The sequence below is a fragment of the Rousettus aegyptiacus genome, unplaced genomic scaffold (genome assembly GCF_014176215.1).
Source record: "Rousettus aegyptiacus isolate mRouAeg1 unplaced genomic scaffold, mRouAeg1.p scaffold_m13_p_12, whole genome shotgun sequence".
NCBI classification, from domain to species: domain Eukaryota; kingdom Metazoa; phylum Chordata; class Mammalia; order Chiroptera; family Pteropodidae; genus Rousettus; species Rousettus aegyptiacus.
Genome location: NW_023416287.1, coordinates 33,253,831 through 33,281,652, shown reverse-complemented (window position 1 = coordinate 33,281,652; position 27,822 = coordinate 33,253,831). Strand labels below are relative to the sequence as shown.

The 27,822-nt window shown below is 39.0% G+C and overlaps 1 protein-coding gene and 1 pseudogene across 5 annotated transcripts in view; one reads left to right on the top strand and one right to left on the bottom strand.

Moving 5' to 3' along the window:
- Positions 1-27,822, top strand: part of KIF16B (kinesin family member 16B) — a 272,147-nt gene that overhangs the window by 171,523 nt on the left and 72,802 nt on the right. For 2 of the 5 annotated variants that reach the window (XM_016122017.2, XM_036229690.1), the window contains 6 exons: positions 3,087-3,140; positions 4,871-6,226; positions 9,852-10,001; positions 11,758-11,854; positions 12,548-12,598; positions 26,420-26,542. In XM_016122017.2, coding sequence (XP_015977503.2) covers positions 3,087-3,140; positions 4,871-6,226; positions 9,852-10,001; positions 11,758-11,854; positions 12,548-12,598; positions 26,420-26,542 — 1,831 coding nt within the window. Of the gene's footprint in view, positions 1-2,711; positions 2,745-3,086; positions 3,141-4,870; positions 6,227-9,851; positions 10,002-11,757; positions 11,855-12,547; positions 12,599-13,934; positions 18,119-26,419; positions 26,543-27,822 lie in introns of those variants that run through there. The other 3 variants (XM_016122013.2, XM_016122012.2, XM_016122011.2) reach the window with 2 other exon arrangements.
- Positions 3,594-3,712, bottom strand: LOC118610251 (annotated as a pseudogene).

The window sequence follows — 27,822 nt, the reverse complement described above, 5'->3', positions numbered from 1 at the left end:
GATCATAACAATAAGAGGCAACACTTCATCCCCTGATATATGCAGGTACTCTACAGGTATTTTTTTTATGAATTATCTCCTTCGATCTTGGCTATAACCCTTTGAGGTAAGGCTTGTTATTTTCTTCAATTTCTGTTAGAGTTAAGCATCCAAGGTTAAATAGCTCATTACATATTCTTATAACCAGCAGAATTTGTAAGCTGTCGGACCTGCTCACCTCTTAGTTCAGCCTCTCTGCAGTTCTGCCTTCCCACCTTCAGTGTAACCTGGCCAGAGACATGAGGATCATCTTCAATTCTTTCTTTCTCATCACAACCCCCAACAAAATGCAGCCAGTCACCAAGTTATGTTACCTCAATGTTCTGAATATCAGAAGATATATTCATTTATTTATCTCAGGTATCCTAGGTCCTGCCTCCATCATCTCTTATTTACATGACTACCTTCTAATGTGTTTCTTAACTTCCCATATTGCTCCCCTCCCACTCATTCTCTACAGAACATCATGTCATCTACTTTTTGACAACTCTATTCCATGACACTTTCTGCCATCATGTGTAGGGTCAGGTTCAAAATTCTAAATATAAGTTCAAAGCCCTGCATTGTCCAGCTTTTGTTGTCCTATTGAGCTTCATGACTTGCCACTTCCCCCACAGCAAGCTAAGATCTGGTTATATTGAGCTTCTCTTGAGTTTCTGTATCATGCACGAGGAAGAATGGTGCAGCTTAGCAGGACATTTCCTTGTGTAGCTTGCCTTGATTCCAGATGCTTCCAAATTCTGAGTGCCCTGCTCTGTATGTTATAACACTGTGTCCTTCCTCAGTTCTGGCTTGTGACATACTGCGTGCACCCTTTGTGCTTATGTGTCTGTCGCAGACTGGGAGCAGAGACCATGTCTGCCTTACAGACTCCTGTATCACTTGTGCCTGGCAGTGTGCTCATTAAAAAAAAAAAAAGTGTCACATTAGAGATGAAGATATTAAAACTTATATTTTACGACCTCTTGAGATCATGCAGCTTGTTAGCAATAATTTGCAGTACAGATTTTAGTACCAAACTTAGATTCAAGTCCTCCCTCTGCTACTTACCTGCTCTAAACCTCAGTTTCCTGTTCTATAAAATGGGGTGAGAAATGTGTTAACCTACTAGGGTTGGGAGAACAAAGTGCATGCTGAGTGCCCAACTCAGCACCTGCACATTATAAATAGACTCAGGTGATTGGTTTTCATCAAACTTGGGTCTCCCAACTTTCAGAATAGCATTTGGCATATGACCATGTTCTTTTAACATTGTCAGAGTAATACCTCCTGATGGTCCCATTGAGCTGTTATTCACAGAAAATGAAAACAAAATAAAGGCATTCCATTAAGGAAATTCTCTGGTTTTGAAAGTGTTTTATCCAGGAATTCTTTTTGGCTGTATGAATATCTATAGAAAGACTAAACTGTACCAAAGTCTAAAAATATCTATTAGGAAATATTCTCATGGCTCTGTTTTATCACTATATAAAAAAGAATGATCATATATTAACTTTAATGAAATACCGTACCTACTTAGGGTAATGACACGTGCTGGACTCAGGAACTAACAAATACATTTTACATATATTTATGTGATTGATTTCTTATGGATGGCAATACCTGTAATCTACAGATTATTTGTATTTGATAGGAGAATAAATAAAACCCCAAATGAAAAGTTTCAAAGAAGGATTTAATGCTTTTATTACATATCATAAATTTGAGCATTGCTCATAAAATTAATTAATTGAGGCTATTTTGGAAGCAGGCTGCTGTGGATTCAAATCCTGGCTTCAATACATCTTACCATTGTGACTTTGGACATGTTCCAAGCTTTGGTTCCTCATCTATGAAATGGAGAATCCTATTTGCTACCTTAAGGATTTGCTAGGAAGACAAAGTAAGCTAAAGTGTAAATCACTCAGCATAGCACTCAGTTCTACTTACAGAAGCCATCAGACATCTTACTCTCAATATTAGCCCAAATTAAATTGGTAATAGGTCTATTTGAAATATGTGTTAGCTCATTGTAAAGGTAACTGTTACCAATCTGAATTAGCACATTATCCAGGGAAAACAATTTATGGTGAATTTTCCCATAGTTCAGCTTTTTAGATGTATTTGCCATCTTCTACAACAGGAATATGTGTAAGTAAGAATTACCATTTGTATTGTTTAATAGGAACAGTGAAAAATCTTGCAGTAACTTTGAAGAATATCTGAGAAGAAATCAACTTTTGTTATCAATAATTTAGCGAGTTGTTTTAAAATTCCCAATGACTCCACTCTTTTTATTTTTCTACCACTGTGGTAAATCTGTTCATGATCTGTATAGCCTCTAGGAACTCCTACATCATGTAATTACTAGTTACAAGAAGATCTTGTCACGCTTACATGCAGTATAACTATAAAGTAGTAAAAATAGGAACTTGACTACTGTTTGCAATATTATTGGTACTCAATTATTATTACTGCTATAATTATCATGAGAAGTGTACAAAATATAACTCTTTAGTGTGTTTGCTTCAAGAAATTATTGGGAAATGTGAAATTTATAGAAAGACATTTCAATTTGTGCATGGCTATTAGCTTTTAAGTACCTTACTGCTGTTCTCCTGATGTTTCCCCCAATTAATTCTTTTCTTAATTGATGTCTGTGCTTTCTCTCTCTCTCTTTACCTCCCTGACAGTCTTTTTCCTATAAAAGGACCCATCTGTCTAAGGTAGAGATTCTCCATTTTTATATACTCATCAGTGACTAAGCTGCATAGAGTAGACATACTGATCATTTAGAAGTCTCCTTTAACTCTGCTTTTTCAGTACAGTGGTTTTTTTTTTTTTCCCTTTAAGTAAAATATATATTTTTTAGTCTGAATTCTAGCACCCCAAAGTATGTCTAATTTCTAATCAGGCATAGAGCAAAGTATACATTTTAAACTTGCTAATCCATAATAATGAAAAACAATACGTAAATAACTGATGTTCTCTGTAATACATAACAATATAGAGAGTAAATGTGAAAAGTACTTTCAGAAAAGTGACTCATTTTCATTTGATTTTATTAGACTTGAATTTGAACGGCAACAACGTGAAGAACTTGAAAAATTAGAAAGTAAAAGGTAAGCCCCTTGGGGTACAAGTTTTAATCCTGCCGTAGTTGTGGATACTTGTGTTAATATCCTAGACCGACTTCATCTGTGTCTGTTTCAGTCCCTCCCTCTGCTCTGTGTCGGTTGTTTACATGTCTAATGACTATAGGTCATTTCTCTGTAGCTGGTGAGTTTGACTTCATGTTTGAATTTTTTAAGTAGTTCATCTTCAAATATTTGTGAGAAAGGAGGAATAGAGTGAGTAGACAAATTTAATACATTCATTAAATTTGATACACCAAATATATATATTTGTTTAACTCAAAAGTAAATCTTTCTTAAAAATATCCACTGAAGTTTTAAAAAGCCAAAAGAATGACAGTTTCTCTGCCTTATGCTTCCCCCATTTTAAACATCTTTCCTTATGCTGGTTGGCCATTCATATTTCCCTATATAATTTGCCTCTTCATATATATTTTTTAATGCCTATAGTACCTGGTCTTCCTACGTGATCTCGCATCCAAGTACTAACCAGGCCCGACCCTGCTTAGCTTCTGAGATCAGACGGGATCGGGCACAGTCAGGGTGGCACGCCCATAGACTGCCTCTTCTCATATTCTTTGCTCACTTTTCTTTTGAGGTATGTGTGTGTCTGGTTGTTTCATTAATTTGGAGAGTGTGTGTGTGTGTGCGTGTGTGTATATATATATTCGATATTACATATATTCTATATTATACATAATATCTATATATTAATATATATTCTATAGTCATGAATTCTTATGTAATTCTTTGATAAAATTTTAAGTATTTTCTCCTCCTTTTTCTCCTGTCCTATTTAAAGACAGGAGATCCAAGAAATGAACCAAGGATAGATATTGGAATAGAAACTAAGACCATAGAAAATCTATGAAGTGGATTTTTATTTTCTAGAATCTGGAGTTTAGTTGTTATAGATGAATTAGTTTAGTTTCCAGCATGATATAAGATAGATCCTTGTGGGTCAGGAGATGGAGGCTATGTATCAGTACTCTTACATACCCCGTGTTCTTGCTTTAGAGGCCATCCCAATCACCAAACATTGAATTAGTATCTAGTGGGGGTCATTTGTTCACCTAGACAAAACATGACATGTACCCCTTGAGTCATGCACTTAAGTATTCTAATGGGGACTGTTATTATCAGTGTTATATGATAATAAACTAATATTTTGGGCTATTTGGTGATTATTATTTTTCCTAAACTAGTGATTAGATGCTAAAAAGGATGTAGTTACTTGAGCTGGAACAACAAACTGTCGATTATCTTGACTTTGATATTTGACCCCAGTGAGTTGAGGACAGCATAAGCATTTTTATTTAATGTCATCTCATAACTGAATTTCTGTTGCGTTTTAGCCATTGGGCTGAATAAAATTATTCACATTTAAATTTAAATTGGGCACGGTTCTTTTTCTTTGAGCTCAGGGGGCTTTTAAAATTATATCATGCATAACACATTATGCTTATAGACTTTACAAAGAAATGATATCAGAGGCTACTTCAAGAGCTTAGGCAAATGATATGTTGGACAGTTACAGAGTAAAAATATTAAATAGCCTGCTGCTGAAATGAAAAGAAAAGCAGTTTTCCCTCATTTTTATTGTGGCGAAGGATTTGGCTTTATATTGTACATTCATTTTCCGAACATCTCAGAGGAAAGTTAGAGCAACATTTGAACACAGTGATCAAATAATGATCAGTCAACATTTTGCATTTCAGGAAACTCATAGAAGAAATGGAGGAAAAGCAAAAATCAGATAAGGCGGAACTGGAGCGAATGCAGCAGGAGGTGGAGAGTCAGCGCAAGGAGACAGAAATCGTCCAGCTCCAGATCCGCAAGCAAGAAGAGAGTCTCAAACGCCGCAGCTTCCACATCGAGAGCAGGCTCAAGGATCTGCTCGCTGAGAAGGAAAAGTTTGAAGAGGAAAGGCTGAGGGAACAGCAGGAAATCGAGCTACAGAAGAAGAAACAAGAAGAAGAGAGGTTCCTTTTGGTCAAAGAAGAACTCCAGCGGCTCCAGGAACTCAACAACAATGAGAAGGCGGAGAAGATCCAGATATTTCAAGAACTGGACAGGCTCAAAAGGGAAAAAGATGAACAGTATGCCAAGCTTGAATCGGAAAAGAAGAGGCTGGAGGAGCAAGAAAAGGAGCAGGTCACACTTGTGGCCCATCTCGAAGAGCAGCTCCGAGAGAAGCAGGAGATGATCCGGCTCCTCCGACGAGGGGAGCTGCAGCGGGTGGAGGAGGAGAGGGGAGACCTGGAAGTCATCCGCGAGTCCCTTCTACGGGTGAAGGAAGCCAGGGCCGAGGGCGATGATGATGGTGAGGAACTAGAACGGGCTCAGCTGCAGTTTTTAGAGTTCAAGAGAAGGCAGCTAATTAAGCTAGCCAACTTGGAGAAGGATCTGGTTCAGCAGAAGGACCTCCTAAAAAAAGAAGTTGAAGAAGAACAGGAAATCCTGGAACATTTAAAATCTGAAAATGAAGAGGAATTTAGGTTGTTGGAAAAAAATGATAGTGTCACAGATGTCACTCAGGTGGCTCAAGATCTAGAGAAAATAAAGCTATCACAGTATAGGCTGCAATATAAAGAACGCCAGCTCCAGTACCTCCTGCAGAGTCATTTGCCAACTCTGTTAGAAGAAAAGCAGAGAGCTTTTGAAATCCTTGACAGAGGCCCTCTCGGCTTAGACAACACTCTCTATCAAGTAGAAAAAGAAATGGAAGAGAAAGAAGAACTCCTCGCACAGTACCAAGCCAATGCGAGCCAGCTGCAGAGGCTCCAAGCCACCTTTGAATTCACTGCCAACATTGCACGTCAGGAAGAAAAAGTGAGGAAAAAGGAAAAGGAGATTCTGGAATCAAGGGAGAAGCAGCAGAGGGAGGCGCTGGAGCATGCCGTGGCCCGGCTGGAGAGGAGGCATTCGGCCCTGCAGAGACGCTCCACCCTGGGCCTGGAGATCGAAGAGCAGAGGCAAAAGCTGGCCACTCTGAACAGCAGCAGCAGCGAGCAGTCGGGGCTCCAGGCTAGCCTGGAAGCTGAGCAGGAAGCCCTGGAAAAGGACCGGGAGAGGTGAGACGCGGAAAGGAAGAGCATGGCACACCTCTTGTGCCAAATGGTTGTGCGTTTTCTGTCTCTCTTAGTTTTTCTCTCGCTGTCTTTTTTAAAAGTAATTCTTTTAGCTTTTATATTCTCTAGTATACAGGCAAATGCTGAGAGAAGTACTTTCTTTACTTTCTTCTTATGATCCTTGTTTTAGAATCATTGGTCTAAAGTTGAAAACATACACAAAAGCAAAGCCCTTGTCCATTGCCCCACCGACCTATGGAATGTGTACATTTTACTATTTGATAGATATGAAAGACTGAAAGCTTCTAGCCTTGATTCCTTCTTCCTTTCCCTTTTTCCCTTCTGGTCTGTTCCCTCCCTTCCATGACCTTCCATTTCCTTCCTTTTTCTTTCTCTCCCTCCCTCCCTCCCTCTTTCCCTCTTCTCCACCCTTTGTTCATTCTTTCCTCCTCTCCCTCCTTTCTTCTTTTCTTTGCTTTCTTCCTCTTCCCTCCTCTGCTTCCTTCTCTCTTTCCCTCTCCCCTTCCTCAATGTCGACTTCACATCTTCTCCCTGGCTAGCCTGAGTTACAGTATAGCACCCTGTTGAGCTCACAGATTGCAAAATGGACTGTTTTTCTCTCCTGATAGGGAAGGGAACAGAACTTCTCCCATCTTGATGATTCACAGTGTTTGAGGGGAGGCCCCAGGATTCTGTATTAAAAGATAACCAAACCAACAAAACTCTCCTGGTCATTCTGAACACAGCGGTTATGTTCAGGCAGGTTTAGTGATGATTTATTGATATTACTATTTGTTTTTAAAAAATAAAACCAGGAACTAGCACCATTTTCATGCTAAAGAGAGAACATTTATCTTCTTTCCCTTATCCCTTGTCACTTGCTTCCCACACAGTATACAGTAGGTTCTCAAAATGAATAAATACATGAATTCAAGAATGCTTTTTTTGGTAGCCCTATAGATGTGACACCAATACCCAGAAAGGCGGAGGGCCTCCTGGTTGCAAACATCGCCCAATTTATTGTCCTGCAAGGGGGCTTCATGCCCCGGCCCAGCCCTTTCTTCCTTGGAACATCTGAACACTGCCCATTCCCCAGCATTCCTCCCACTCACAGCCCCTTTTGAGGGGCTGCAACAGAAGCCCAGCCTACTGGCCTTTAGGAGCCCAGCTTGACCTTGGCAGAGGTCTGGGATCCATGCCGATGACAAGGCAAAGCCTACTCTGAGGTGTTGCTGGAACTTGCATCTATCATCTTGCTTGAAAAAAGGTCAGGACAGCCTCCTTTCAAATGATCTGCCTTATACTGAGAATTCTATTTGCAATTGCTCTCTGGTAATTCCCTGAGGCAAAACAGCAACAAATAACAATCAAAAACCATAATGTTATTACTTCAGAGAAATAGGTTGGAGGTTTAAGGAAATGATTGCAGGTATGTTATGTAAATGAAATTGCTGGACAAAGCTCCAGCCCCAGGAAATTTAAAGTAGTGGAGGGCATGCTCTCAATTTGTATCTTGCAGTGTTCAGTAAGAATGCAGCATGAGCTTTTAGCTTGATGTCCCTGGCTTTTGTCAACCGGCTTCACTCCTTGGCCATTTAGTATTAATACTCTATTATAGTGGATACAGCATTGTGATTTCTGTGGAAGCGATTTCCCAGCGTCAGCATTCCTCCAGCAGCCATGCAAAGGAGGCTTTTAGCTTCGTGTATTTTGATGGAGTAGAGTCTGCTTAAGACTTAATTCGGGCCAACAAATCTGAGCTCTTTGCTTTGGCTGTGATGCTCCTGTGGTTTTCTGTGAGTGTTCAGTGTTTTATTATCTCTCTGGGTTCTCATGGCTAAGCCGCGTCCTGCCGTGCAGGCTGATTTGACCACTTGTGAAATTCCACAAGTGTGAAATACTAAATTCATGTGGAACCAGATTAGACAACAGTGCACTAAACTTGACTTTTCTTGCCAGCTTGCTTTATGAACGAATTTAATCCGTTTTCTGTCTTCTTTTCCACCCAGTGGTTTTATAACTATCAAGGACAAGTGTCAGTCAGAAAGTGGCAGAGCCGCAACTTGAATCTAGGTTCACTTGCCTAAACACGACTCTTAGCCACTTTTCCTCTTGTCTGCTGACCAGAGCTGCTGCCCGGGCAGACCAGTTTTTTACATGTGCAGCGACCCTTCCTGTAAATCCCTCTCAGCTTTCGGGGCCCTGCTTGAACCCCTTTGTTCTGTGGCGTCTTCTTCTGCCTTGGCCCTAAAGGGTGTCTTTGAACGACTCTAGTGGGTGTCATCTTTATAAACTTTGGCAGTTACCTGCTAACATCCAGCTTATTTTTCTTACGATCTCTGAGAATGTGTTCATATTGTTGCCTGGTTCTTGGCCTACTACTTGGCCCCTAACATCACTCTTACACTTATTCCTTCCTCCTTTGAAAATATTATATGCTATGCAAGTTGATGCTTAGTAGGTACTTGCTAATCAGTAGACAGATGAAGGGCTGAGTTAAGCAGGGCACTGCCTCCTGTGGAACCCATGATGCTGACCCTGGTAACCCCGTAATTCCTTTTTGCCAGTTAAGAATTTGGCTTTCATATTCAAGATAGAGCAGGCAGTTGCTGTTGGTGACATCAAAGAGCAGGCGGTATCATGGTGTGTCAGCATTTGAAGCTAGAAATCCTGATTTTTTTTGTTTTTGTGTTTTGAGCAGAAGGAATGTAGAGAGACTAGTTGACTCTCTCATTTGATACATGAAGAAACTGAGACCCAGATTTCATTAACTTGCCCAAGTTCACACAGTGAGTGGGCTGTAGCCCCTAGCTGGGACTTGCATTCCTGAGACTAAATTTACTGGCAAGCTTGCCCCTCTACCCTAATGGCCCTGGATCCAAGTGTGCCTGGGCCAGTGGGAGAACAGCCTTACAGACACTTCATATCACATTAGATATGTTATTTATCTAGGGGAGATAACATGTTTGGTTCCACAGTTTATGGTTTATATGAGTTTCTTGAGATAGTCTTTTTTCCTACATCTCTCACCTGTTTGCCTTTCATACCCTCTGCCTTAGCCAAAGTGGATTTCTGGTTTTCCTGGCTTAGCCTCTTTGTTCATATTGCTTTCTGTACCTGGAGAACTCTTCACTGTCATCCCCAAATGTCCAGATTCCCACTGGCCTCTGAAGATTCAACTTAGAAGTACTTCAAACATGAAGTATCTTTTACATTGGTGGTTTAAAAAAAACTCTCTAAAGCATAGATCTCTTTGCCAAATAGAAATATTTAGTGGTACCCCGATATGTAGTAAACAGTTGTTTTATTGAAACCAGGGTAGTGGACTCATAATCCGTCATCTCTACCTCTGAGAATTTGCGTGGAGCACAGCGGGAATATCTTTGCCCTTGATGGCAAAACTCAGTTTTTGGATATCTACAGCACTTGTTCTGAATCCTGTTTGTGGCTCATTATCACTTATACCTCATCTTAAAGTTGTGTGGTACCTTTTCTATTAGAAGGTCAAGCTATTTGCATAAAAGTTTTTGTCTGGATCCCCCATACTTTCTAGAACAGTGTCCCAACCAGTGATGATGCTCAGGAAATACTTTTCATGAATGAATTCACCTAACTCCCATCTCTGTAGGTTGGAACATGAAATCCAGCAGTTAAAGCAGAAGATCCATGAAGTTGATGATGTTCAAAAAGGGCATCGTGGGACCTTGGAGGGGAATGCTGCTTCTAGCTTGTCATCCAGTGCTGAAAAATCTCACCTGGTTCCTCTGATGGATGCGAGGTACTGGACATTAAATTAATGCCATGCCTACATTTCTGATGTCATTTAAGGATTCATTGTACCTCATATTGGCCAGTGTATATATGGAGGGATCTGTCACAGGCGACAAGTGATCCATGTTCCTGAGATGTGCTTTGTCTCCATCAACCTCTGCCTGGCCAATGGTGGGTTGAGGTATCATTTCAAAGGAACCAAAGACCTCAGAACTGGCCAGCTAAATCCAAGGAATTCTGGTGCAAGGAGTTTGTATGAAAAGATAGAATCAAAAGGTCCAGGAAAACCAGCTCATACAGAAAGGAGGAGAGGAACAAGGAAGTAAGGTTAATTGAATTATACCAAGAGAAGGACCTTGTTTTGACAATTTATAGAAGTCATTGATTACAAATAGATTAAGTGTGTTACAAAAAGTGTACCACTGTATCCAGAGTGATCATAAATTGCATAAATATATATCTGATTTTACCATAGTAAAATGATTTTCAACCTGGGTATCCCTATCAATTGCTCTGTGACTTAAAGCTCTCAGATAAATTGACTTAATCATTCTTTGCCTATAAGAAACTTGATTATTTTTCTCAACCTCATCTATGTCATGGGAACATTTCAAATTGGGTGTTCTTGAGCCCTGGGTATTAGCAGACATATATTTGGGTATTAAAGTATACTCAGAATAACATGTGTCTCTGTAGCTCTTTAGTGCACTTTGTTACCCTAACTCCATTCTTCTGGGCTATTTTACCTAAAATACTAATCTCTTTACCTAGCATGTTGAAAAATCATTTTGCTGTGGTCAGTAGTACAGAAATGTTTATAGACTATGCATGTGCTTAGAAAGGTAAATCCAGATTTTATTTTAGTATGGTAAGATATAAATATGCGAAACAGTTCATTTTAACTAATGCATCTAATCAGTGTCTATAGAACTGGGGGAGGGAGTATCTAGAGCTGAGTAAGACTTCCATATGGGCAACCTAAGCCGCTAGAAAGATTATATATGGAAGGAAAATTCCTAAATTAGTCTCCCTGGTTCCTCTGGGTGGGTGGTTGTACTTCATACAATTTCCCCTACATTCTATGGGGTATGAAATAGTCAGTAGAAAACTGCCTCAAAAGTCAACTGTTTCTGGTTTCCATTGTCTTGGTCCTGTGCCAGGCAGTTTGGAAGGTAGATATCTTTAAAATGAGGTCTCTCCTTGCCAGGTGCCGGTAACTCAGTTGGAGAGGCAAGACAGAGCAAGAACAATGCAAGACATTGAATAGTGAAGATTTGTAGAGATTGTGTTTGCTCCTTTTTTTTTTTTTTTTTTTACTTTTAATACTCTTACATAACTTTGTGATGTAATAACTATCACCATTTTCTATGTGAGAAACCCAGGGCTCAGCGAGTGAAGTGTCAGGTCTCAGAGTGAGTGACCCATGGTTAGAGGCTATGGATACTCAGAAACCAGTGTCTGTGATCCTTGTAGCATGGCTTCCACTAAGGGAATCCAGGAGAGAACTGGATGGGATCACTTAGTCTCCCTTCCATTGTCAAGATTCTGTTCTCCATCCAATTCTCTCTCATTTGGAGGAAACACAGATTGTAAACACAGCACTAGATCTCACAGAAAGTTGAATAATGTTAAAGGTCCTGAGTTGTTATGTTTGGCATTGAAAATGAGAAAGTTTCCTGTTATGAAGGACATAGTGAAAAAAGGACCACGGATGTTCTGTGTGGTTAGACGTGTTCAAGTACCCCCATCTCCACTGTTTCCAGGGTCAGTGCTTACATTGAAGAAGAAGTCCAAAGACGTCTTCAGGATCTGCATCGTGCGATTGGCAGTGACAGCAGTACAGCTGCAGCTATAACAAAGGTGAGCTGAAGGAGCCATCGTTTTCAAGATGACCTTTCAGTAGTTCTTGGTGCTGATTTTTTCTTTTATTATTGTTTGTCAGTGAAAATATTGAGATGCAATGTCCTAGAAAAATCAAATATTGCTTGGGTAGAGCCTAATAGTTCATAAATAGTGTTAGATCAAGAGTAACTTTAAACTTCTGGGAGAAATTCTTAAGTGGATGTAAAGTTTCCTAAAATACTTTATTTATTTTGTTTGATTTATAAAAAGTCTACCTGTAACATTTTCTTTTTTTCTCTAGAAATACAACTAATATCCATAAGCATTTAATTTGCTTGATAAATTATCTTAAGTAGAAATATAATTTTGCCTTTGAGAAAGTATATATTTACAAGTTGATTTTTCTCCAAATAGAAACATATCATTTCTTTCCAGCCAACATAAGAAGTATCCTAATGAAATCTTGCTTTTAATATTATTATTAAAATTTTAAGATTGAGAATAAATGGTTCAGTTCTCCTACAGGCAGATGGATCAACAGAGTCATGTTTACCTTGGAATATAAATTCTGTAGAAGGGTTGTCATTGTTGAATGACAAGTATGTTCCTTTAGAATTTTGTTCCCATAAATATTTCTAATCAAATCAGTTTTTCTCCTCGATGAACATACTATAATTTAATACAGGGTCTTTTTTTAAATTTCATTTTCAGAATATTGAGAAACTTCACAATGGCACCGTTCAACGTAAGCTAAAATATGAGGTAGGTAGTGATTTTTCAGATTGATAGGGTCGCCTTAAATTATGGCATGCTCATGTGATTAAATTTTCTTAATGTTTAGTTGCATAATTAGAATTTGAAGTCCCAGTGAGATTAATGGCTAATAGAGAAGGCAAGCTATTATATGGAGTAAAAATTAAATGAATCCTGTGGGTCGAAAACTGCTTTGACTTTATTTGAATGGCATGTAGCTGTGGTTTGGAGGTGCTTTGCCCAATTTTTCATTCGTAACAGTATCCTTTCCCTTGGTCTGCATTTAAAAGACAGAATTATGTAATCAGAATCATATATGAGGTTTGGAAATGAAACTGAGTACTTCTCTATGTTTTAAAAACCTTGCTTGTTTTACAGACTGTGAGTTGGCAGTAGTACAAAAGGAAATAACTCTTGGTTGATTAGCTTATTTCTCTGGTGGATTGTCAAACCAAGCATCATATGATTTGGACATATGATTTGTAAGGGTTTACTTTCATTCTTCTCCACTGAGGGACTTGTCCTTTCCATATATTCCTAAATTAAAAAATAAACAACAACAACCAAAAACTACTGGGTGGTACAAATTTTACAGATGGTATTCATAAGTTACTGAATAGAAAGTGAGAGGCAAAAGGCTGAGTGTTCCACGTTAGGTTTAACTGACTTTGGTCGCTATTATTCTCTCCTTCCAATCATCGAAATATTATCTTCCTCCAGACATCCCTCTCTTTAGCCGAAACATCATGAAGATGAGGATGTTGCCTTTCATTTATCTGTATCCATAGGGCCAGGCCTTTCCTGGTGTTGGTTTGTATATGTAGTAATAGCAGTCTCACCCAGCCAGATAAAATGAAAGATTCTCATAAAACCAACCAAGAGGCGAGAGAAGCACAACTTGGTTTGGAATACTTGTCATTTTCTTTTGGCCTTGCTGTCTGATTTTCATAAGTATTCCCTGATAACTTTTACATGTGGACATGTGATTGTGACTCATTTTCACAACTAAATTTGACCTTTTGAAAACTGACCCAAAGGTCTTAGGATTTATTTATGAGTAAATATTAGACCAAGAAAGGATACTGTAGATCAATTCCATACAAGGTATTTCTGTAAAAATTCTCAGCAATTTATCTAATAAGGAAATTGATGTTCTATTTGTGAATTAGATCATATATTTTTAAATCATCTATCAATCAATATAAATGGCTTAAGCTTTTGATTTAACCTCTGAATCAATCCACACAATGAAACCAACGACTACAAGAACCTTCATTTGCAAAAAAAAAACTTGCAAAAACTACTACCACATCCCAATTTCAACTGTTTTTGACATCTTGAACAGAAAGGGTGTCTTGCCCCGCTGCCGCCCAAAGATGTCACTGACACTTCCAGCAGAGAGGAGAAGAGGGAGGTGGATCAGAGAAACCACCAGAATGACCCCATGACATGGAACATCTCAGGCCCTGCGGCTTCCTCCTCAGCATCACAAGAGACAACCTTCAAGCTAAGGGATCAGCCCTCAGCACACGGGGTGCTGCAGGACAGTGATTACAGATACAGTCGTCCTGAGTGTGTGGGTGGTTTTCAACCCGAATGTCTCAATCTATCTAAAATCTCTATTCTTAATGAAAGCAACACCAGCAGAGCAGAATATTATCAGGGAAAGTCAGAAAATTTCAGTGAGCTTATGATTCATAAAGATGAACACGGCTTGGGAATCGAGTCCAGCTGGACTTTGCTGCAACATACATCCCAAGAAGTGTCTATGAACAGTGGAAGCAAGCAGACCAGGCAAAGCAAGTTACTCTGCTATATTCTTTCGGAAAGTGTTTCTAGTGAGGAGAGTGCATCCGCCGACATTCCTCAGAGTGCACCAGCCTCGAAGTTTTGTAGTGAGCAGCACACTGAGAAAGAGTTAGCTTCTAAAAGAGCTAGCGCCCAAGAGTCACTGATAAATATCAGGCCAGAAGGAAACAGTGGTTTGGGCTACTTTTATCACAGGTTCTCAGACCTTTATAAAGATGCCAGCAGTCGCTTGCTACAGGCAGGCACACAGGCGATCAGCCAAGCCAGGCACCTGGGGAGCCTGTGGGACCCCATTGGGCTCACCCCCCACGTAACAACGTTCATCAGTAGACTGCCGTTTGTGAAACACTTACCCCTGTACATGCCCTTGAAGTCACACTGGATGTCATCAGAATCTCATTCTTTTTCTGCAGATCAGGTTGGCAATAGCAACAGCGAGGAGGCAAGGGCCATGAAGCCAGCAGAGAGCACAGTGCCTTACAGAGCACTAGGCTTTACAGCCACGGAGGTACCAAGTTCCTTGCCAAGTTCAGTTGTCCGCCTGGAGTATGAAGATGCTAGAAGGAGCTCTGCATTTAAGCAGACCCTTGTGCAATTCCCAGGTCAAATGCTGCAACTTCAAGAATACCCTTTAAAAGACTTTCTTGAGCATGTGGCTTGTTCCCTACCAAAAAGTTTGGGTGACATCTGTGAAGTCAGAGGCATTTACTGGCTTGCTGTTGCCAACTGCACAGAACCTGACCCCCAGCCAGCATGTTTGCTCCTGCTTCCTTCGACTTTATGTGCTTTAGTCTGGTCAGATAACCACCCAGGCTCGATGGGCATTTTCCATGATCTTCCTCTATCTGGGCTACGGGAAATTCAAATTGGCTTTGGTGGGCAGCACATTCGATTCCTGGGTTCTGCAGAGAGTCTGCTGCTGACTGTATTTAGTTACAACAAAAACCTCTGTCAGCAAATATGCCATGACCTCCTGGGTGTCCTGATGCCCCAGGCTGATGCCGCTGCCTGTACTAATCATCCTTTGCTCCGGCATGATCTGGTTCAGCTTTCTCTTGATTGGAAAGCAGAAATCCCTGATTTACTTTTGCCAAACGGAGTTCAGTTGTCATCCAAATTCCAGAACACCTTGGTAGACATGGTTTACTTTCTTCATGGAAATATGGAAGTCAACATCCCCTCCCTGGCGGAGGTGCAGTTGTTGTTTTACACGACAGTCAGAATCGAAGGTGACTCCAGCGAAGGTTGCTGCCAGTCGCTGGTCCTTCTGAACACTCACATTGCCCTTGTGAGGGAAGATCGAGTTTTCTATCCACACACTTCGTCTCTAAACACACCTCCTCCACGAACACGATTCGATGTGATCAAATGCCGTGCTTTAAGTGAATTCAGGTGCATCGTTGTTCCAGAAATGAAAACGTTACCAGTGGTCGAACTTGTCTTCTTACAAAAACTCAGACTTCCATCACATTTAAGAAATAGTCCATCTGAGTACTCTCAAGATACCCAGAATGTCCATTCATTCACCAGCTCATTGCGTCTTCACGACAGTCATAACATGGCATCCGACATCTGGAAACTAACCTTCAATTCTCAGGATGAGGCTCTGTGGCTAATTTCACACATGACAAGGCTCTAAGGAGACTTGTGAAAATGCTATGCATATTTTTTGAAATTTTCAATAAAATGAACATTATAAATGCAGCTAAGGACTATGACTCTCAGTATAGCTAACTGATTTGAAACTGGAAAAATGCAGACCTCTAAAATTGAAGAGGCAAATATTTTAAATATCTACAATAAAATAAAAATAGATAATAGCAGAGTACTGTTAAAATATCTTTATCACCACCTCGCTTCATATTTTTGAACCCTAACCTTGTAAATTTAGGTCCTCCTAATTATTTGTGAGATGATTAAAGCATTTTTGATTGTGTTTGGCTTCACATCAGCTAATAGAATGGTGGCTTGGCGTCTGTCTGTGCCTGCTGGGTTCCAGCAGACTAATTCATACTGCCCGAGAAAGTACCCAGTCGGGCAATAACCTTCACTGACATCTTCTGTTTTAGCCGTGATTAGGACAAGCTATATAGCTGAGCACATTAGTGATATGTCAGGCTTCCCAAGGGACCCAGAGACTTCAGATGCCCTCCCCTCACTGTGATAGGTGCAGTGAAGCCTCCACATGCCCTGCAGCATTCCTTCTCAGTTAGTTGCCCTGTCACTCTGCCTTTCAACCTTCTTGACTCTTCTTTTCCAGCCTTTGTGATTTCAGTTTCTTACTCGTTGGTTGATCTTTGATTGCCTTCCCCCATGCCGCATGCCCCTCCCCCGCGTGCCAGTTCTTTCTCTGAGCTCGTATTTCTGTTCTAGGAAGGCTCTTTATCTCCATATCTTACTTTTTCTAATGGCTTCTTTACACTATTTTATCAGCTATAGGGTCACCTCAGAAGGCATTCAGCACCTTTCCCTGGCTGTCCTCCCTCTTGCCTCTCACCTAACCCAGTCACTCCTAACTTCTGGCCAAGGCCTTCTGAGATGAGTTCACAACCATGTCAGCCTCAGAAGTACCATCCAGTTGTAGGTTGCCCTCCTCCTCTGTCAGAGGCTTAAAACCAGCCAGTTCAAAATCTCTCTCTTCTGGTCGACTCTTTCCTTTCTGTCCACCTCTATTCAACATGCCCGTAAGGATTAGGTTACACGTTTTGCCTTTTTTTTCCATCTGACCCCACGTTACTCCACCAGTAGACTCCTGTTTCTTGGGCATGTGTGTTCTACTAAATTCCCAAGTTTTAGAAAAAAGGAGGCGGACGTCTTCATCATTTCAACCACTCTGCTTCCCCTTCCAGCCAGGATCACGCCAAGCTCATGATTGCTACTCATGGAATACCTTACACAGTGGAATGAGTCAGCAACTCCATTGAGCCATTTATTTTACCCCTAGCATGGAGGGGTCATTTTCTATTCTGGTCAGATCTTTCCATAGTGGGCAACATAAATGTCATAGTCTCCTCTTCATTTTATTTTTAATGAATGATAAAGTCAGTGTCAGAGCTTTACCCATCCAGAAATTTACATCTCCCTTTGGCCAGGAAGTACAGATCTTCTCTTTCCCCCATCAGAGCTAACAACAAGCTAATTAACTTGTTCTACATTTTCCTCGTTAATTCTTGTATACCCAGGTACTGGGTAAGTGATTAAGAAAAGGCAAGAAATTGTGGAGTATATAAGGATCCACACGCTGGAGGTTGCAGACTTGTTTTCAGTGGCTAAATAGAGACTTTTTGTCTTCTTAAGACAATAAAATTTAAATGTTTTTAAATGGTGCCTGTTTTTGCCACTTCCACAACCCTTAGACTCTCCCCTCCCCCCAACACACACACAGACATACATACATGAAGGCTTTGAGTCCGTGATGAGGACATTATTAAAATTGGCTTGTCATATTCTTGGCTGGTAGATTTTCTACCATGGAAAATTTTCAAGAATGAACCATGATAATCTTCTAATATTGTAAAAATATGTTGCCTAATGTGGTTTGATATTTTCTAACTTTTTTCTGCTAACACATTTTGCATTATCTTTTTAAAAATTGTCCCATCGAGTATTTTCTCATATATCCTTGAAAAGGACAAAATTAACAATTACAATGAGCAGAGGGGGTTGAATTTAAGATGCCAGCATGAGGATGCTGTGGTTGGAAAGGAAACAATATATAAATAGTACATAATTTTAATGAAGAGTGACAAATATTAAGCAGACAGACTTGCTTGTCCTTATAGGTAAAAAGGCATAATTCTACTGTCTGATAAGTTATTGCCTTTAATATTGTTCATGCATGGAGCATGTAGCAAATACGAGCATTGCATAAAAGACATTCATTCTAACTTCTCAGTTTGCTTTATGATTCAAGTATGCCACAATGAGGATTATAGCCAGAGCTCACCATGTAAAAGAGGCTACCTCTGGCATTCAGATTTTACATGTCACTTCTCTCACCTAAGCACACTTTTTACCTTGAGCTCAAATATGATTGCTGATATGAGAATCTGATTTACTATCCATGAAGTAAATATTAAGGTTGTTGTAATGCCTGTAGAAGCTAGTGGAGTAGTATTTGAGCCATTATCCACCATGGCTTCAATTCTAGTGGCCCCCCTCTGGCTCTACCGGCTTATTCTTCAGGAGTTTTGAGCCCATAGCACTGCTGTAATGGAGCAGGTATGAAAGTCTCAGCATCCAGTTTAATGTAGCATCTCAATTGTAATGAGTTTCTGCATCAGAAAAATAAAAGGTTCATACATGCTTTATGTGACATTTTGCATTGTTTTGATATAGACATAAACACATTGTGGGGCTTGTTAATGTACTCTACAAAACCTCTTTGAATACTTTTAAAACAGAGATTTCATCTGAATTTGATTAAAATCCATTTTGCTCACAGATGCCTGTTTTGCAAACTTGCGGTTGGCAGAGTGAATTTATTTAGGCTTTGTTGAAAAACATTTCAAAACAGTTTGTCTCTCTGTTCTTATTATTTTAAAAAAATGTATGTTCATCCTTTGGCGAGAATACTTGTGTCTTCCAACAGTAGTAATTATGTTAATTTTTATTTTTGTTCTTCCTAGTTTTCAATGCTAAATAGAGCACTTTTGAATGATAAATATATTAGATCACTTTTATTAATGCTTCTTTGATGGTCGAGCAGTGTAATGGGTAGATGAGTTTCTAATGAGGTCATTTTGATAATGTACTTACACAGCCTCCAGTATGTATCTTAGACAATTCTGCATCATTTGTTAAAATATGTTTTGTAATGGATGTTGTATCAGTTAGCTATTGCCAAATAACAAATAACCTCCCAAAATTCAGTGACATACAAAAAACCTTTTTATTTCTCACTGACGGTTTGCAAATAGATTGAGGCAACTCTGCTGTCGGCTGCAGATCATCTGCAGTCACTGCATCATGACTGCTAACATCACATTGGCCGATGCGTATCACATGACTGAGTCTAAAGTCAATGAGCAAGGAAATACACTCTTTCCACCAAGAAGCCATGTCATGACTAAGGAAGGGAAGAATTGAGACCAATAAGTCAATCTACCACAGATGTATTATGTCATGGTTCCTATGGTGGTTGAAGAAAAAATTCAGATAAAACTTGTAGGGCTTCTCCCTAATGGAAATATTCAGTCAGAGGAAGAATATATGTCATAAGTTCCTTAAAGTTACCTAGTTCATTTTACTTTCCAATTCAGTCTTTGCCTGACACCCTCATGGATGGACTGATGTCTACCTCTGAAGCATGGATGGACTGATGTCTACCTCTGTCTACCTTTATTCGCTGGAAACTATTCTCATTGTTAGACCATTCTTTCCATAATCTTTCTTATTGTGGTCTCCATCTGCAGAGTCTGTCTCTCCATGACACCCTTTTATAGCAGAACAAAACAAGTCTGTTCCACAATCTGTGTTATATCACAACCCTTCAAAGAAGGCAGTTATCTCTCTCTGCTGCTGCTTACACAACACAGTTTTCAAACCACTACCATCTAATCTCTTGTTAAGGATACATCCTTGTAATTTGGTAAAGCCTTCTTTATAAGGAATGTAACTAAATAATCTAGTTGGTGAGAAGGAAAAATTTATTCTAAATCATTCCTCTTGCCTTTTTAAGATCTGGTTAAAATCTCTCATTGCTGAAGATGCAGTGGATTATAGTAATAACAATCCCAACCACTCTTTATATTGTGGTTTACAGTGTAGAGAGTTCCTTTCCATGTGTCATTCCTTGGGAATAACAATTCCTGGACCCTCCTGAGATTAAGGAATTGTTATTATCGATCTCCATTTCATATTTGGGGATTTCACTCAGAAAGGATCACTTGACTGAGAACTGGAACTCAAACACAGACCTTATTCCAGAATGCGTTTTTCACCACAATGCCAAAGTTATCTCCTTGTCACAGTTATTCTTGACATTGAGTACTTTTTTATTGATTTTTTAAAAAAATGACTATGCTAGGAATGAATATTTGGAAGAATTGTTAAGTTTATTCTGTTCTGACTTGTAAGTTTTTTTCTTGGAATTTTTAGATATTTAAGATTATTTGTCTTTTTATGATTCTTTCCCCCAAAAAATTGCCTTACAAGTTTCTTTGCAATTCCATTGTTTCCTTGTGTGGACCTCAGTCATTTTTTTTCTCTCTCTGCATTTTTAACTTCTCTGGGAAAAAGTGTGTACAGCCATGGAATAAATAGTACAGACAATCTTGTATGTTTTATGTTGTTTCTTTATCTGGAAGATTAAACAATGTCTTCTACAGAAACCTGATAAAGAGAATTCTAGCTCGCCCCCAACGACCAACCACCATACACACTTTTATTTCTTCTGGCCCTTAGAGTTTGGCAGAGTTCGAACCAAAACTAAGACTCAGCAAAAATCAATGAATGAAGATGAGCAGTAACTTTCATGGTTAATCAAAGACATTACAGAATTAGAAGGGAGAGCATGTGATTTTCCCCTGCTGGGGGCACTAGACTGTCTCTAGCAGTGTTTGGTAACGAGTCACTTAGCAGCTGTGGCCATGTTCTCAGTCATTCTAGACTCATATTTAGTCTTTTAAAACACATCTATTTAATGATGAGTTATCTGGAAATGATGACCATTAAAGGGACTAGTCTTTGGTGATCTAGAGAAAAATGGCAACATTTTTAATAGTTTTAAGTTGAAACATTCATCAGTTATCCAGTATGTCCAAACTGTGAAATAATGTTGACCAACTCAGATCTGTGTGGATGAAATACTGTATTCTGGTAAGAATCATAGATTGTAAATGTTACCCAAACCTTTTGGATTTACCCAAAGGCCCAGAAGGTAAATAAGATATTCCACAGGTATCTATGTCCAACTTGGTGTCCTTTTCTGGATAACTTACCCCTAGAAATATATATCAAAATTAAAGATATACTTCGTATTTGAAAATCCTTATTTCTGTTTCCTGATGGGAGTATTCTAAACTGACTTTAAAATGAGATAATGTTAGTGTTATTTCTTCATGTCAGGCTGCTGTTAAGTCTTCACCTTGACAAGGATGGCCAGGGTGTGCCAGTGGCACCTGTGGTCCCATGTCCTAGCAAAATCTAATTCAGTTGTATGCACTAAGCCTCCAAGACAGCTTGGTGTTAGCACGTAGGTAGGCTTTACCTTCTAGACATGAATATAAACTTACCTTGGCTCTTTACAATATTCATAATTTGCATCTGCTCACACAAGTTACTTTTATTTCTTCTTTCCAATAGAATGGCTCATATTTGAGAATGTAGCAGACCTTTAGTGAGACCCCGAGTTTCACAGCGCTGACACATAGTTGATGCTTGATCCGTAATTGCTCTAATTAGAACTACCACTATGGTGTATATGATTGAAAAAAAGGGGGTATTAGAAATATGTGCTGTGCTGGGAACAGAGACAGGAGAATTAATAATTTTGTTAAATCTGATAACAACCAAGATTTGCCTGTATTTTAGAAGCAAAGTTTAGGTTTTTGGCACTAGGAGACCAGACAACAGTCCTTAGGTCTGACCTTGTCATAGTTAAAGCATACACTGAATTCAACCATCTGGTACATAATTAGAGTGTTTAGGGGAAAACACTGATGACTCCCTGTAGGACTGGTCCGTTCTGCCCTCTGCACTGCCGACAGTTATCTGAGTGGATGTCAAAGCCTCTTCCTATTAATTTCCTTAATCTGACACTTTTGAAGGAGACTGCCTGAGTAGGGAGAGTAGTAGAGTCTAATCTGAATATTTAAAATGTAGCCTGTGATCTGCCTGCTGCTTTTGGCTGACGACACAACTATAGTGTTTCTCCAACTACCGAAAAATAAGAGTACTTGTTGGCACAGGGCATTCTTTCATTAAAAGCTATCAGAAAATATTTCTTCATATCTTATTTTAAAAGATGATATTTCTTATGTACAGAAATACAACCCAGGTTACTAATTATGTGCTTTTCCTTGACCTTTTACTTCTAAATAGAACCACTCCACAGTGCAGTTGCTTGACATGTCCTGTGTATTTACTTACCACTGCCAGATCTGCTGCAAGACATGCTTGGAACATACAGCCTTTCATGTTTCTTTACCTCCTTCTGTGATATGTCAGCAGCTTCCCTTCCAAGTCTAAGAATCTTCTTTGCTTCATATAGAAAAACTGTGACTTATTCTAAAATAAATAATTACATGTAAGTTTAAAAGCTCCCATAAATAAAGGGATATAATGTGATACAACATACATTTACTTGTCTAGTATAAAACTCAAGATATTCAAAATATAGCTACTTGCAAATAAAAAGTAAATGTAGGAGACAGTTCTGTTAGTTTTTCTTCCTGCCCAACATAAACATAGTTTAGGAAAATGTCAGGAACCTTTTACACTATATCCTGAGACTTCTGTATTTCTCATGAAATTGGCTTCAAAAAGTAATTTCTAAATTTTCCATTGCAGCAGTGCTTTGATGGAAACACACACTTTTGATTTTTCTTCTGTTTATCTGTTTATACATTTCCTCAAATGTCTTTAGATCCATGGCTTATTTTTCAGTTATTTCTATGGTTTTTTTTTTTTCATTTCTGTACACTTGCTATGTAGTTACTTTGAAATCAGCGAAATTGAAGCATACTGTGACCACCGATGATAGCAGGGGACTCTAACTATATTTTTAGTCCCCAACATGCAAGAAAATGAAAGAAGGATTCTGTTACACTTCACTGATCGATCCTGATTGAAGCAGTGGCTCTTGTATCCCATCTAGAACCATCTCTTGAGCTACACTTGCAGGTGTTGGTGTGTAAAGGGCTTTCTGTGGTTTAAGTGAGGTGCATAAGTATAAGATCTAGTTACTCCCAGATACCTGGTCCCTACTTAATTCATATCCCAATTAAGTTACTGAAGGCAGAGATTTTTTTCTTTAAAGGATCTATGAACCTAAGCTCCAAATAACTTTTATTTTTTTCATTAGAGATTAGTTTCACAATTATACATTCTTAGAAATAGAGAACTTTCCAGTCTTAAAAGGCATATATAGTAATCAGGTCATCACTTAACAATCTTGCTTGACTTTGAAAACTGACATAGAAACGAAAGTTAACATAGCATTTGCTCACTTTAGAATGTAGTCCATCTAGAGTAGAAAAAAAAAAAATCTTAGTTCAAAACTTAATGTAACTGAAAAAGAAGACCTTAGAAGTTACAGATACTTTGTAAAACTTACAGTTTATTGAGCACATAGTTGGTGCTCAGTAAAAATATACCAATGTTTGATTGTATATCCTAAGGGTACCTATAAGAAAAGGCATTTAGAAAGTTAAAGTTAACTCTCCATTGCTTAGTTAACCACCCATTCCCTGGGCAGTTTTGATTGCAGTTCTTCCTCAGTAAAATTCAGTACATTTAGAATAGCAATGTACATATTCATAGTTCTCACTCAGTGTCCCTATCAGAACTAACCCTGCTATGTTATCGGTTTACTCAAACCAGAAATCCCACAAGGCGATACACTGCTTTGTGTTCCTACCATATAGTAGGCATTTAGTAAATATTCCCATTTCCATAGACAAAAGAAAACTTAGGTGCAGTGGGGATGGATGACTGTTACTCAGACTGTTATAAGTCCTTCAATGGGGATTTGATTCCAAGTCTTCTCTTTCTCTCTCTCTCTGAGTCTTTGAAGTGAACATGGAATCCCAAGTTCAGTTTTCTGTGATTGCTTCAGGAAAGGAGATAACGAGTAGTTTTAACACCAAGTGCGTTAACCCTTGCTGATATTGTCATTTACACTTTTTTTGAGAACCCATCATATACACGATAATACACTGGTCCTAGCTGATTGAAGGAAAAAGACTTAATTGCCTTCCTTCTTCCTTTTGCTCATTCTCTCCTCTTAGGAAAGATCCTGCAACTGCACAGAGATGGCTCCTCATATCAGCTGCTTGCTGTGTTGGCCCTTTGGTCTAATTTGTAGGGAGGATCCAGGTTCCTCGTAAGGTAGAGCAAATATCAGTTGCTAGTTGCTTAAAATCTGTTCAGCAGCGTTCTGCTGAAGTTACTCCAAGCTCCAGTTTACTCCCAACCCCAACCTCCAATCCACATACATGCAGTAAGTTAATTTCCAGAGTGACTGAGTCAGATTTTGAAAACAGATTATGTTCCTACTTGAAAAATATAATTGTTAAGCATAACATAGAAGGTTTCAGGGGTTAGGCAGAGAGCAAGAGCTTCATGGGTAAACTGGCATTTGTAGGTCAGACATTTCTTAACATCGATTGTGTTCTTTGAAAAGAAATAAAACCACACAATTATTTCTCTGCTTTATCATTTTTAAGTAGAAAAACATATTTCTTCTTTCAGGATTATTTACAGTTAAAGTAATTTGGAAATATACTGTCGGTGAATTGAAAGGTCTTTGGCAATGCGCTTGTTAAAAAACTTGCTTTTAAAAATTTCTACTATGGTTTTTGACATCAGGGACAGCTAAATAGGTACACTACTGTTGTGGGTGGCCAGCCACACAGGGAAAGATTAAGATGCCCTAAAACCCTTTGGTAACATCATGTCATACCAAAATGTTTATATTATCAGCTAGGTGAAAGCAGTAGTCTGAGATAAATCATATGCCTCTGTGTCATCTGGAAATAACACTCTCTATCTCTCTCTCTCTCTCTCTCTCTCTCTCTCTCTCTCTCTCTCTCTCACGCGCGCGCGCACACACACACACACACACACACACACCCCACAGAGATGGATTGCACCTTTTATGTTATACCTGGCTAGAGATCCAAGGATCTAGGACCCCTTTCTGCCTGAGAAAAAGGGAGTACATTACCCACTGTTTTCTTCCTAGTCAGGTAGTAGTATTCACTGCATAATCATGGAGTTTCCATCTTAAATTCTGTATATGTTGAAGTGTTCACTAGCTTAATTTGTCTCAGATGGATAAATTTTTGTTTAAATATTGCTATAGCAGTATGGCACAGTGGTGGTGTATCTGGGCTTTAGGTTAGCCTGAGTTCAAATCCTGGCTCTACCACTTACTTCTGTCAACTTACCTAAATTCTCTGTTTTGGGTCTCTCATCTCATAAATAGGGTTAAAAAAGATTAATACCTCATAGGAGATCATGAGGATTAAATGCAACAATGCATATAAATTATTAAATGAAATTATTGATATAGTAGTATTCAATAAATGCAACTATAATTCTGATTATAATTATTTTATTATTGCTACCACTTCAAAAACATTTTCTTATGTTTTCTAAAGCCTCAGTTTAGTGCAAATGATGTGAATCATTCAGAGATTTCCTCCTGTTCACACTCAAGAGAACTCATTTCAAAGATTTATTTTTTTCATAATGCCTCTTCCTCAAACCCCTCTGGCTTCCCACCATTCAGACCATAAATATTTATCAGAGCTAAGTTGATTATTAATCAAATGGAGCCTGAAGAAAATGCTTGGGATTCATTTTAATTGTGGTTTAAAGAGCTTTCCACACTACACTGGCTTATAAATATGTCTAGAAGTTAAAAATGAAGTAAATTTGAATAAATCTCCAGCGTGTACAACCATCTGATAGTCTATGAAGAAAAAAGAAGTCAGATGATCAAGACTTTTCTGAAAGGAATCTGGTTTAGACTGATTTTTTTAAAAGTCAGAATATATAATCTGTCCCTTTCTTCACTTGTTCTTATAAATTGGAAGAAACTTCAAAGCCAAACAACATTTTGAAGTGCTTTTGCCCTTACTTCTGGGAATGGTATACCTAGAGAAATGGTCTTTTGTTATGAAAGAGACTTAGCATTTTTCTTTCAAAGGAAACCATCATTTTTCTAAATAAGCTCTACTAGTTTGATGCTTTTCTCTCTACCTGAAACATTTTCTCCCATCTGCCCAAGCAGGGTATTTGCAATTGAGTGATCTTGGTTTTCTTTGTTCTCCCCATCTGATATGCCTTTGATAGCGGATGGTTTCTCGCTCTTTGGGAGCAAATCCAGATGACCTGAAGGATCCAATTAAAATTAATATTCCACGCTATGTTCTCTGCGGACAAGGAAAGGACGAACACTTTGAGTTTGAGGTCAAGGTAAGTGTCCCTTCTTTACTCTTCTCGAGGAATGGAGGCTTGAAGCAATGCAATGCCTTCTCTGTCTTTTTTGTAAAAGGAGGAGCTACATGTGAATATCTTGTTTTGTAAGATATTGGTTACTCCCTTCTTTAAACCAGTGTGTGAAAGTTTTGACTGTAGCACATGGAGGGAAGTTATCCTGTATAAGGGAGTGGTTGTTGGGGAGTCAGGTAGCCATGGAAGTTGCTGTCACTCACCAGCCCCACAAGTAAAGTGACCAACCAACCCAGGTGGCCAAGGATTTTCGCAAATTCATCATTGAAAGTTCCATGCCCTGGGAAACCCCGTAATGCCAGGTAACTCAGGACAGTTGGGTACCCTACCTGTGGGTGTGGGCTCAATTTTCTTATCTATAAAAATGAGAATAATAACATTTATGTCTCAGGGTTATCAGCACATCTAAAGTGCTGAGTCTAGTGTCTGGCATGTGATAAAACAATTATAGCTATTACTATGGTTACTACTGCTGTTTTTATTGTTGTTTCTATGATTACTAATTAGAAGCTTTCTGTTTTGGGCATTATTTGATTAATACAACTTTTCAGGAAGAGATGTGCCTATTTCCTTACATCATCTTTCTAAGATAATGACTTCATCTTATTCTAATTTATTCCCATTGACTCATAACACTTTATTAAATGCTGTCGCCCATGCGCCCCTCCTTAAGAAATTAATGATTAATTGCACCTCTTCATTTTCAAGGAAGGGTATTGATGTAATGACATCCACCAAAGTCACCAGTATACGTCTGTGTGAAGGTGTTCTCAGAGGTGGCTGGGTCAGATAAACGCCAGACTGAGAATCTCGTTGTCGAGTTCTTTAGGCTCTGATTCTGCTATGGTTTGCTGAGTGACCCTAAGTGTTTTACCTTCTCTGAGCCTAGTTTTCTCATGGGTAAAAGAAGGAATTTGGATAATACCTGTAGTTTCCAAATTTCTTCTTAGCTGAGCCCTTTGTTCAAACGATATCTTACAAGGAAGGACACTGTAGAAAACATAAACACTGAGCTGCTGTTTCTGGAGGTGGGGGAGAGATCCTAAAGCCAGCCCGCCCCACTTCCCTGCTCCCATACACCTTCAGGGGAGCCCCTGAGCCCTAAAATATTAGGCTGGCCTGTTCTTTCAGTCCTAGAGAATAACTAATGTTATACTATGTTTTTGATCCAGTACTTCCCACTGCCCTGGCTTAATGCCTCATTCCTGCTCAGTTCCTTTTTCTCAGCCATTTGAAATTGTATA